Below are 12304 nucleotides of genomic sequence, written 5' to 3'. Positions count from 1 at the left end.
TCACAGCCATCTACCCGCCTTTGTCTCCCAAGTGCTGGTATTAAAGGTGTGCTCCACAATGCCTAGCCTTTTTTCTAATATTTCTGGACTTTTCTCAATGTGTAGCCCAGATCGGCTTTGAATTCAGAAGACTGGAGGCCGACCTTTGTTTTTGTGAGAAGGAAGCCTCTTGGCAAGTCTACTAGACGAGACAGGGAACCAGGTAGACCCTAGGAAGCTAGCCAAGCGGCCACAGCAAGTATCAGGCAGCTGCCTGATGCTAATGGCTGTTTAAGAAACTGTAACTTAGCTTTACCTTTTTTGCCCTGGATACTATTTTTTTTGTTGTTGTTATATTGTTTGTTTTTGGTTTTTAAAGACAGGGGTTCTCTGTATTGCTTTGGTGCCTGTTCTAGAACTAACTGGCTGTGTAGACCAGGCTGGCTTCTAACTCTCAGAGATCTACCTGCCTCTGCCTCCTGAGTGTTGGGACTAATGGTGTGTGCCAACAGCACCTGCCCAGGATACCCTGTTTTATAGCTAGTATTAATTTCCTCTATAAACTGACAGAGTTCCCTGCTTTCTTTCTTTATTTCTCTCTTTCTTTTTTATAGAAAGTGAAGTGCCCCAGATGAAGATTTGATTAAATTCAGTATTTTGAAGCAATCTTCTGTTCTGTCACTATGTCGCTATCATTTTCCTCTGGGTTCAAACCCATTCTTGAGCCTTCCTGTTAATTTAAAAAAAAAAAAAACTACTTGCCAATCATAGTGAAAGGAGAGTAAAGAAAAAAAAAAAACTAATGACGGAAGGGAAGTTCAGAGATTCAGACAGAGCTGGGTTGTTGCACGTTTGAAGGCGAGAACATTTGCCAGACTGATGACCAGTGAAACTATTTGTATGTGGATACACACATGACATGGAACACATGCTTTCCATCATGGGGGCCACAGGGACTGAACTCAGGTCTTTAGGTTGGCAGCAAGTACCTTTACCTCCTGGGCCATGTAGAATTGAAAAATACCTTAAAAGTTTTTTTTTTTTTTTAAAGTGTTTTTGACAGTAACCATAATTGTTTTGAGATAGCATCTCACTGTATAGCACTGGCTGTGGATGTACATCTCAAAGGACTACCAAAAAAACTCCTTTCTTTACTTCTCTTTTATATGTGTGTTCTGTGTGCATGGCACACATGTCAGCATGTACGAGTAACTCTGGGTATCTTCCTTGATCTTTCTCCAACTTTTGTATGTTCAGGGTCTCACTTCAACAAAGAATTCTTTGGTTGAGGTAGTTAACCAGCTATCTTGTTCCATGGACCCCCTGTCACTACCTGCCCTGTACTTATATTAGTCTGTCAAGCCCACCCAGTATTTACATAGGTGCTGGGCATCTGGACCTCATGGTTATATTGTTAGGACTTTAACCACTGAGTCATCTCCCCATCTCTCTTTCCTCTCCTGATAAATTAGATAATACTGGTAGCTCTGAAGGGGCTTTGGATCAGATAAGGGAAAATATGGAAGCCATAAGTATTGCACAAGGGGTTTAGGACATACCTTTTACTGTAAGTGAGTTTTCTGATGCAATTTTTAGAAAACTGATTACACCTGGGAAGGGTGAATGCCCTTAATTGTGCTAGTGCACTGGAGTTTCCTTTGTCAGGGGCTTCAGCCTCACTCTGCCACAGTGAGGTCCAGAGTTGGCCTGTAGAAAGAGGAGAGAGGAATTGATCTGTCTGCAGCATTGGGTTTGATAGCATTTATAGAAAACTTCAGAGGAACAAGAAAGTTTGCTGTGACAGGAGGAGACTGGGAGCACATGACTGTCAAGGACCAGTGAATTCATTTCCATAACTCACAGTCCAGAGCAATTGGATCAACCCGACAGTTCTGATTTCTTTTTCCACAAATGATACTGTGGTACTCAGCACAGAGGTAGTAACTGTCGAATAAATATTCACAGAAGGAATGAATCTCAAAAATCTTCAGCTCTGTTTTCTTGGGTGATGAATCTGTGTTGTCTACAGCCTGGCCATCTGGACAGCAGCTCAGTGAAGGTATATCTCAATGAAGGTGTATCTTCTTCATCAGAACTCGGCCTTCCAAGAAGGCTCACCAGTGAGTTAATGCATTTTGTGAACCAGAAAGAATAAGCCTGGGCTGTGAGGCTTCGTAATTGTATAATTTATTGTCTCCTGCCTTTTGACTATCCAACTTCATTTCACCTAATTTTTGTCACATTGGTCTTTTCACTTTTGCTCTCCCATAAAAAGTAATGAGAAGAAAGAAGGAAGGAAACAAAATTTAGAAAGAACTACTCTTGTCTTGTGCTAAAGAGAATGGATTGTCTGTCCTCAAGTAGGCAGGCAGAGAAAGTGTTCATTGTAAACTAATGTATAGAACATTTTTGTACGAAAATAGCTAATGAATACCCAAAGCATTCTGTTGTTTGCATTTGAAATGAAGTTTCATTTTTGTTACTCTAGTTAGATTCCTAAGTGTCTGAGAAGTAGAAAACTCACTCCTCATTAGATTCATTTAAAACTTTTTTCAAGAAAGGAAAAGTCCTGGGGGGTATAGAAACTTTCCTTACTTCAGTATGTCATGTTAAGGCATTTGACAATGTTTCCTTTACATGGGGCCAGAGACCACAGATCCACCCTGATTGCTAATTATTCAGACTGTAAATAGCTTATTCGAGAACTTAGGGTGAGACAAAAGAAACATGAAGGAACAAAAGGCCTCAAATAATGAAAAAGATATTGTGAAGAGAAAGGCCAGGCAGAATTGTGATGCGGGTCACATCCTGTGCCTGCATTTAATTGTACCTTTGTATTAAATAATAAAAATGATTACATGTTCAGTGCTAACAGGTGTCCCTTCTTGAGAACTAGAGTATGGATAAGTGACAGCAAATTACTCCAATTCATCAACTTGGAATATTATGCCTTTGATTTTCTCTACTTTATATTAGAAGACTATAATCTATATTAGAAGACATTTTCTGGAAAAATGTACATCAACCCTGGATGATTTTTAAAAAAAGACTTAATTTTTGGAAAATGTATATAAGTATAGTAAATACTTTGTGGTCTCAGTAAGAGAAAACTCATTTTGTAGGCACTACCTTACATATTTCAGTCATACTTAATACCAGACCTGTATTTCTAGTACATCGTGCTTTTGTATAAGCTTTGGATGTCACTTTGAGTTGGCAATGATGGAAAGTCATAAGTGATCTTCCTTAATTAGTTTTTTTTTAAAAAAAAATCTGTTTTTATGTGTTTGAGGATATTTCTGCATGTGTGTGTATGTATCACAATGGTGCAGTGTCCATTGAGACCAGAAGAGGGTGTCAGATCCCATAAGGATTCTGGGAATTAAACCTGGGTTCTCTAACCACCTCATAAACACTGAGCCATCTCTCTAGTCCCTTCCTTAATTGCTTTAGTTAATTGCTAAAGGCTCATTGCTCATGCAATGGTGTTTATCTGTGTGGCTTCTCTGTTCTTGTCTGGGTTGATTCTCTGTTCCCTGCTAACTTGAACCTGTTTGTGAGGTGTTGACTGAGTGACAGAGCTGATATAGCCTGGGCTGGAACCTCTTTGAGTCCAGTCACAGTTGGCATCTCCCTCTGGGTCCTGCTCATGGGAGAATGACCTTCCTCTTCGCAACACTGGCACACAGTACGGGCACAAGTCCTTCGAAGCTCTACTTTTGCTATGGCTACTAGTATTCTAGTATTCCATTGACTAAGCCATTTCCTATTGTGGAGTTCAGAGTAAGAGTGAAAGGGGATACTGAAGACTTATGACAAAAGTCATGCCTACAAGAAGGTGATAAGAGAGGGACAGTATCTGTAATACACAATTTACACAAATGGAATATAATTCCAGATCAGTGAAGAAGAAAGATTTCTTTCTTTTTTCTCCCCCCCCTTTTTCTGATTTCCTTGGTGAAGCACCCCCTCCCCCCCCCTGCTTTTTTCTTTTCCCCACCTTTTCTTTTCTTGAAACAGGCTCATTATAGGTTGTCTCCTTGCCCAGCCTGAAGCTCCCTATATCTACCTGGCTGGCCTCACAGATACTCATCTGCCTCTGCCTCCCACATACAGGATTAAAGGAATGTGCCCCCATGCCTGGCTTGGTATCACCTTGAGAGGAACAGGCCATCACATGAGCTGTATAATTTTAGAAGTAGCCAGCCTCTGTAAAGGACATACGTAACACACACGTGCATGGCCTTACCTACATTCCTGCAGCCAGATGAGTGATACCCTCAAAAACTGCAGCCCAGAAGTTCCAACTCCAGCATTGCTCCATGCTGTACCCTGTAATATGCATCGTTCCCTCCATGTACCCTGACCCCACCAGTCCTGACACCATAAGCACTTTCAGTAAATGATCTTGGAAATTGTGTTGTTGGAATTCTCCATGAAACGGCTCTCGTTTCCACTTTTCTTTTTAAACTGTGCTCATCGCAGGTATTTAAAGCAGAAGTTAAGAATTGCCACGCTTTGGTGTACAAACACCAATTTCGCTCAGTTTCCTGTACTCTTCCTCTCGAAAGGGAAGTTTTAAATGTAATGGCTACGTTAGATTAGCTTGACTTTTGTACATCAGCCCAGCTGGGAAGGGGAAGCTGCTAGAGAGGTCACGGTGACACTGGCAGCCTGAGACAATGAAGCATGTGGTGAAGATTTTGTTGGAAATGGGGCTAAGGCTTTTGGAGAAGATTCTCTCTGGCAGGCATCTGACCCCCATTGCTCATCAAAATGATTGTGTCAGACTCAGGTCAGGGCATAGGATGATGGAAGGAAATTCTCTTAATTGCAATATGACAGTTTGGTGAAGAAATCACGACAGGTGTTATTTTAATAAATTGTTAAGAGTTAGACTTTCTGTCCTAGTAGGTAGATGGGAGTTAGGGATGTCTGTTTATGCTTAGATCTTTACACAGCCAAGGATCATTTAAAAGTGTCCTGTCCTAAAGGGGTTATAGGGGATCATCATATCATCATGGGATTTTACCAGCTAATTTGCTGTCTTTTTTATATTTTCATATTTAACTATCCTTCATATTCTTTATGTATTCAGTGATTTCTTCCCTTTCCTCCCTCGTTCACTTTCTGTCCTTCCCTTCCTCCTCTCGTTCTGTTCCCCCTTCTTTCTTTCTCAGCTATTTGTCCTTTAAAGTAGTTGCCAGATTAGTGTTTGTAAAAGAGTTTCTGTGCAAGGCCTGCTGTTTAGAATATTCTCCCTAAAATATACATGCTCACATGTGTTTCTGATACAAGACTTTTTACTCTTCCATGGACAAGGCCACTGGGAGTTCAAACAAAATCTATCCCAGCAACCTGTATTTGTTTTGGTGGGTACATCTCGTACTCTGTTTTGGACAGCCCACCCCCCTTTGGTGCTTCTGTCCTTCGGGTTGGGTTGTAAGCTTAGTGTGTGCACATATGTAAGATTTCAAGTGCAAACGAGAACAGAGCAGGAAACAGATTTGCGCAGTTGCCGTCTGGGCCCTTGTGTGGGTGCCAAGGTAATGCTGCTGAGTGAAACAGGAGATGTTGCCTGGTTCTCAGGAAATGGGGTGGAAAAATCTAAACTTCATGAGCAGATCAATTGGATGGGCATTTCAGGCTATCCCATCCTGGCCTCATGATAGGAAGCATTGTCAAAACCTTCTTTATGTAGAAATAAAATTACAGGACACACAGAGATACTTTTTCACAATGTCAGGAAACAGAGTGGGGTGATTTAGTTGAAAATGTATCACACCTCAAGAAGTGCTCCCTGCAGGCATCTGTGTCTCTGGGGTGAAGGGCAGGTTGAAGTGAATACAGGAGCTTTGCTCTGTGTTGCAGAGGAGAGTGATGAAGGAGATGCCTGGACACAGTGTTTCTGGGTGGGGACAGGAGTCCCCCAGGGTTAAGGGAGAAGTCAATTCCTTGCTCTTTAGCTTTTAGGAGCTAATCATAGCTATGAGTGCTTCTCCACAGAGCAAGTCCTTAGGGACACACTCAGAAGCATTGCTCCTTTGCTGCCTATTTATTCAGCTTACATAGTTTGGGGTTACTTTTAGATTTTTTATATTGCTGGCTTTTCTACTGCCCTCAAATGTCTAGCTATAACTTACTGGCTTCTAAAAATTTGACAACATTTATTGGATATTTGTTTTGTTCTGAGAGTGGGAAGGGGGAGGGATAAACATGGGCCTCCTGCTGTGCTCTGCAGCAGGGGCATGATATAGTCCTTGCAATGGAGTGTCAGTTCCAGCTGGGCAGTCTGCCTTCTGTCTTCATCATTATATTTCCTTCATTTGTCTCAGTGCTCAGCTCATAAGAAAGGCATGCTATTTTGTCCTAAGAGTTAGCTGAGCCATGGTGATGCACACCTTTAACACCACAACTCGGGAGGCAGAGGCAGACGGATCTCTGTGAGTTTGGAACTACCCCGATCTACAGAGTGAGTTCCAGGACAGCCAGAGCTACACAGTAAGACTCTGTCTCGGACACTCCCCCCCCCCAAAAAAAGGTGAATGAGATATGCATGAATATAGCATCAGACTATGGAAAAGGTACATGTAAGACATAATGCTGGACAGAGAGAAAGAGCACACAGTTTGCTCTTGAGGGTATACAGGAATTGGTAGTTTCCTGTAGTTTCCAGAATGGTACCCAACCAGAAGGATAATAAGCAGGCCAAAGACAAGAAGTCCTGGACAATTCGAGATTATAAGGGTGGAACTGTGGTGATCCAGCATTGTATCCTGAAGGATTCCATCACTAAATGACAATCCTGAATCAAGGCAGCTATGGAGGGCTGTGGAAGATTTGGAGCAAGGGGGTATATTTCCACCCTTTCAACTGCTTTCAGTTGCTGAATATCTATACCCTGAGTTACATTGGACCTTAGAAACTAATTAAGGAGGCATTTCTTGGTGCAGAAGAAACAGCACTTGATGTTTACATTGTACCCCACTGGAAGCAATGCTTGGGTAACACACTCTTTGTACTTTAAAATGAAGTAAAGAAGGAAAAATGGATGCTATCAAACAAAATTAGCTTGGAGCTGGTGATGATTGTTGTTGATTTGAGACTGAAATTCAGGGATGCATTATTTTGATGCTGTCTTTAAGGCCAGGGGCAATTATCTCAGAGTTTGAAAGAAAATAGCAGGCAAGCAAAGTATAAATCTCAGCAGCTGGAGGGAGGTAGAAATGGGAAAAGAGATGGTGCCTGTAAGTTGGGTGTGGAGGTCAGGGCTGAAAAAGACATGGAAGGAAATGAAGTCACATTTTTTAGTTAGAACTCGGGAAAACAAGCTGCCAGTGCAGCTGTCTGATCTACTGTGCAGTAACTGGGAAATTCTGTCTGTCACAGTGCCTTCATGTAGGGTTGACAGTAAGTAGTCCACCCACTTGGCACTTCCCATGCTAAGGCAAAAAGTGGTTGAGCCAATGAGTTCTTTTGTGACATGTCTATAGTGCCAGCAAATGGTTGGCTTTTTTGTGCTACCAAATGCATACCTGTGCCAGAGAGTCAGCCCATTGATATACTTAAATCATCAGAAAGGTTTCCTTCCTTCCTTCCTTCCTTCCTTCCTTCCTTCCTTCCTTCCTTCCTTCCTTCCTTCCTTCTTCCTTCCTTCCCACCCTTCCTTCCTTCCTTTCTTCCTTCCAAGGTAGTCTCTATGTAGCCCTGTCTTGGAACTCACTATGTAGACCAGGCTGGCCTCAAACTCACAGATATCCACCTGCCGCTGCCTCCTGTTTGTTGGGATTAAAGGTGTGAGTAACCACACTCAGCATTCTTGTCATCTCCTTACCCCAGAGAGAAAGCAACAGTGTAGTGAGGCGGTACTTCATTTCTTGGGTTGTGTGTATCCATCTAACCTTGCACAGCTTATTCTGGGTTTAAAGAACTTGCATTAATGAAAGTTGGCTTCTTAAACTTGATTGTTTTAAGTCACTTTAGGGTCTTGCTGAGTTGAAGCCAATACAATCTGCTTGATTTCCAGCTTCCTTCCTCCCTTCTGCTGTTGTCACATTTTCTTTAGTCTGTAAATTTTTGATACAGTAAATCCAGTGTAATATTTTAAGGGTAATAAATGACCCAATTTTGGATAAAGCTATTTCAAAACAAAAACATTTTGCACATCAAGAATTAATGCTATTCTCCCTTATAGTGCATGGACTTGGAAGGAGAGGTTTTTTCAGGCAGTTTTCGAATAAGATGTTTGTGGGGAGGGGCAGTAAGATCTTCAGTCATCGATTCTCTCTTTATAACTTTGCCCTTTTCCTGGGAACAGATGACTCGTGCAAGGCTCCCAGACTGAATCACAAGGAAGAAACTTTACATAAACCATTTATACTACATGTTTGGTATGCTGGCAGCATAAATCAACAACAATATCCATTACAGATTCATCCCTGTATTATCTTGATAGAACTGATCCCGATGTGTGGGAATTTGAACTCTGATTCAATACATCTAGACCCGGATAATTAATTATTCAGGGCACAGAGAACCTGGCCCTGCAATGTAGAGTAATTCTTCCTGGTCAGCGTTAACTCCACTGGCAATAATAAATAGGAAAAGTCTCCAGTGATGCCAGTATTTTAAAGTGATTAATCATCTCTCCCCCTTTCTCCTCCCCCTTAGTTTTCTTTAACTAGGATTTTTCAGCAATAAATCTCTAACAACATAGGTAGGAATTGTTCTGTAATTAAATTTTGCCTTGCTTAATTTCTTCCCTTTTATGTGCTATTAAAAAATGTTACATTTTTAAGGAGCCCTGATCAAAATTCAAAGCAAGAGAAATCCTTTTATGGAATTCTGAGATTCTCTATGGAAAAGCAAGTCTTGATTTTGAATATTAGATAGGCATGCACTCATAAAAATTGTTCATCAACACCAGTTGGGGTGTCAGATATTCCAAGGTTTTGAATTGCTTCGCTTCCATGTTTATGGCTTTTCTGTATTAGAAAAAGTCTGACACATACATATGTTCCCACATGGAGGGAATAATTACTGTTTGAGAAATAAGTTAGGAACTTTCAGATAATTGATGTCAGCTCTGTAGGAAGGGATGGATCCCATCATTTTAATCTTACACAAAATGCACTTGCTGGAGAAGCAGGTAAATGTCACCCAAGGAAGACCACATATTTCCAGATGGTGCCCTGTAGAGCTGCCCAGCCATCATGTAGATTCCAGGTGACAGGGGCAGATGTGACATATCTGTTGTGACACACTTCTGTGCCACCAGTCTGTGGCTCGAGGTGACTCCTGTCCCTCCCCTTGTGCTTCTCTCTGCTGCAGGACAACACAACGATGCACGGATGAACCTCGCCATCGCCCTTACTGCTGCCAGGTATGGGGCTGCCACAGCCAATTACATGGAGGTGGTAAGCTTGCTCAAGAAGACAGACCCCGAAACTGGGAAAGAGCGTGTGAGTGGTGCACGGTGCAAGGATGTCCTCACAGGTATGCCAGGGTCCACAAGGGAGGCATTTCTTAGCATTTTGCTGTGCTTGTATAATGACTGAATTAGGATTTTTATGTCACTTTTCTTTCAGTGAAGGCAGACTTCAGTCATATTAATTATATTCTTTATTGTCAACAGTACCTGGTTTAACATGAAAATTTTCCCTTGTGGGACTTGCCAATTTTTCCCTTTTGTGTTAAATAGTAACACTAATGATAAGGATAATAGTAAATGCCCATAGAACTCTCAGAGCTGTGAATGCATTTCATTTCCCTCACAGAAACATGTGATTAATAGAATTAAACCAATGTGCCAAGTCTTTGTGCATCACTTAGGTGGCGCAGGTGGGGCATTTACACGTCCTTTGAGTCAATCACTTATAACTCAATAAGACTTCCATTCTTGCCACAATGCTATCACTGGGTAGGCAGCTGCAAAATTGCATCATTTCGTGAGCAAAATAAACACTTGTGAGATATATACACATATACATACACGCACACGCGCACGCACACACATTCAATGTAATGTAGCTAAGCATTTTTTTTTCCTATTCGAAACAAAAAATGTAATTTAGTGTCTTTTGCTTTCTCTCCGTGTGTGTGCACACTCATATGGCATGCCATAGCTTGAATGTGGAGGTCAGAGGACAAGTTTGGAGTCAGTTTTCTTCTTCCACCATGTGGGCTGTCAGAATGGAACTGAGGTTGTCAGGCTTGGTGTCAGGTGTCTTAATCCCCTGAGCTTGTCCGCTGTTTTCTTTCATTGTCCCATCTCTCACTCCCTTCCTTTCCTCTTCTTTCTCTTTTGCTCTTGTATTTTAAGGACAGACCATTTACTCATCCTATTTTCTTTTAGTACTTTGATCAAAGGCACTTTATATGATTTTTGTTTTCCAGTGCTGGGACTTGAACCCTGCTTTTCAAATACCAGGCAAGAGCTCTACTACTGGGCTGTGTTCCCACCTTCCACAATGAAAAGGTGGTTTGCTTTTTTCCCTTTAATGTGGTCTCATTTTGGGTAAATTTACTCAGAAATGAGCCTTTTGTTTGGCTCCTTCAATAACTCTGGATGTTCGTGTCACTTAGTGTGGTGTGCACTCTGCTTCGCCATAGGTTAAGTTAATAGATGACTAATAATCCAGCATTGGTGAGCAGAGAACAAACGGAGTATGTAATTGATGCTGCTTTTCTTCACAGGGCAGGAGTTTGATGTGAGAGCCAAATGTGTTATCAATGCCACCGGGCCTTTCACAGACGCCGTACGCAAAATGGATGATAACAATGCTGCTGCCATCTGCCAGCCCAGCGCGGGCGTCCACATTGTGATGCCTGGGTACTATAGGTAATAGCATTCAGTTTAACACCCATCACCTGGGAAAGAGGCTCACAACACACTAAATGTCTTCATTATGCTCTTTATGGTGTATATACATACATGATTTTAGGAATCTATAAAAATATAGAAGCACATGAAAAAAATACATTGTATTTGTGCTCCGGAGACTGGTGTAGCTGGTTTAATGTGATTCCATCCAGTCTCATTCATCTTCCCATAAACTCATGACTGTACCTTTCTTTAGGATGAAAGGAACCCCATTGTGTATATATACCAAATTTTCTTTGTTGTTGGGACATCTAGGTTGGTTTCTTAACTATTGAGAATAGAGTGACAGTGACATTGATATGTAAGGATCTGTCACATGCTGCCTTGAAGTCTTTTTAAATATCCAAGGCTGGTATATATAGTTGGGTTATATGGTAGATCTGTTTCTGCTTTTAGTTTTTCCTTTTAATTTTTCTCACAACCTCTATGCTGATTTCTACAATGGCTGGACTAGTTTACACTCCTTCTAGCAGTGGGTAGGGATCTTCTTTTGTACATATGCCTGCCAGCATTTATTGTTATTTTAACTGCAATTCTGATCGATGATTAGTGACAATGAATTTTTTTCATACATTTATTGGCCATTTGTTTTTCACTTTTTGAAAAGTTTCCATCTCATTTGCCCAATCAACTTATTGACTGGCTTGCTTGATTTATTTTTAAAACATTTTATTGTATTTGTGTGTGTGTGTGTGTGTGTGCGCGCACACAGGTGTGATCATGTGCAGGTTTGCATGCATGCATGCCATAGCATGTGTGTAGAGATCAGAGGACAACATGTGTGAGTCAGTTCTTGGCTTCTATATAGATCCAGTTGTTTAAACTCAAGTCGTCAGGCTTGCTAGCAGATAACTTTACCTGCCCCTTGTTTGCTTATTTATATTTTTTGAGGTCTTTGTATATTTTAGGAACTTTGTTCCATTCTGTATACTCTTCACTTGATTACCTGTCTCCTTTACAGTTTTCAATTTCATGAAATGCCATTTGCCAGTTGTTGGCATTATTTACTGAGCAACTGGAGTCCTATTCAGAATATCCTTGCCTGTGTCTGTATCTTGAAGTATTTTTCTTAATTTTCCTCCCATAGCTTCAGAGTTTCATGTCTTCCATTAAAATATTCGACCTATCTGAAGGTGTTTTGTATATGTCTAGTTTTACTATTTGTGGAAGAGGCTGTCTTGTCTTTGATGTGTATTTTTGTCAGATATCACCTGTCTGTATTTAAGTAGGTTAACTGTGTTCTCTATTCTCCATCTAAATTACAGTTATTAGTTACCATTAATATATAAGATATCTCAGGGACTTTAGAGATGGCTCAGAGGTTAAGATCATTGGTTGCTCTTCCAGAGGTCTTGAGTTCAATTCCCAGCAACTACATGGTGGCTTACAACCATCCGTAATGAGATGTGGTGTCCTCCTCTGGCCTACAGGCATTTATACAGG

General features: G+C 41.1%; 1 protein-coding gene across 2 annotated transcripts in view; it reads left to right on the top strand.

Moving 5' to 3' along the window:
- Gpd2 (glycerol-3-phosphate dehydrogenase 2) overlaps positions 1-12304 on the top strand; it is a 128928-nt gene that overhangs the window by 89804 nt on the left and 26820 nt on the right. For both annotated transcript variants that reach the window (XM_051184669.1, XM_051184670.1), the window contains exons 7-8: positions 9310-9474; positions 10675-10819. In XM_051184669.1, the coding sequence (XP_051040626.1) occupies positions 9310-9474; positions 10675-10819 (310 nt within the window). The remainder of the gene's footprint in view (positions 1-9309; positions 9475-10674; positions 10820-12304) is intronic.

Source organism: Phodopus roborovskii, unplaced genomic scaffold, assembly GCF_943737965.1.
Source record: "Phodopus roborovskii unplaced genomic scaffold, PHOROB, whole genome shotgun sequence".
NCBI classification, from domain to species: Eukaryota; Metazoa; Chordata; class Mammalia; order Rodentia; family Cricetidae; genus Phodopus; species Phodopus roborovskii.
This window is presented reverse-complemented; position numbering and strand designations above follow the sequence as displayed.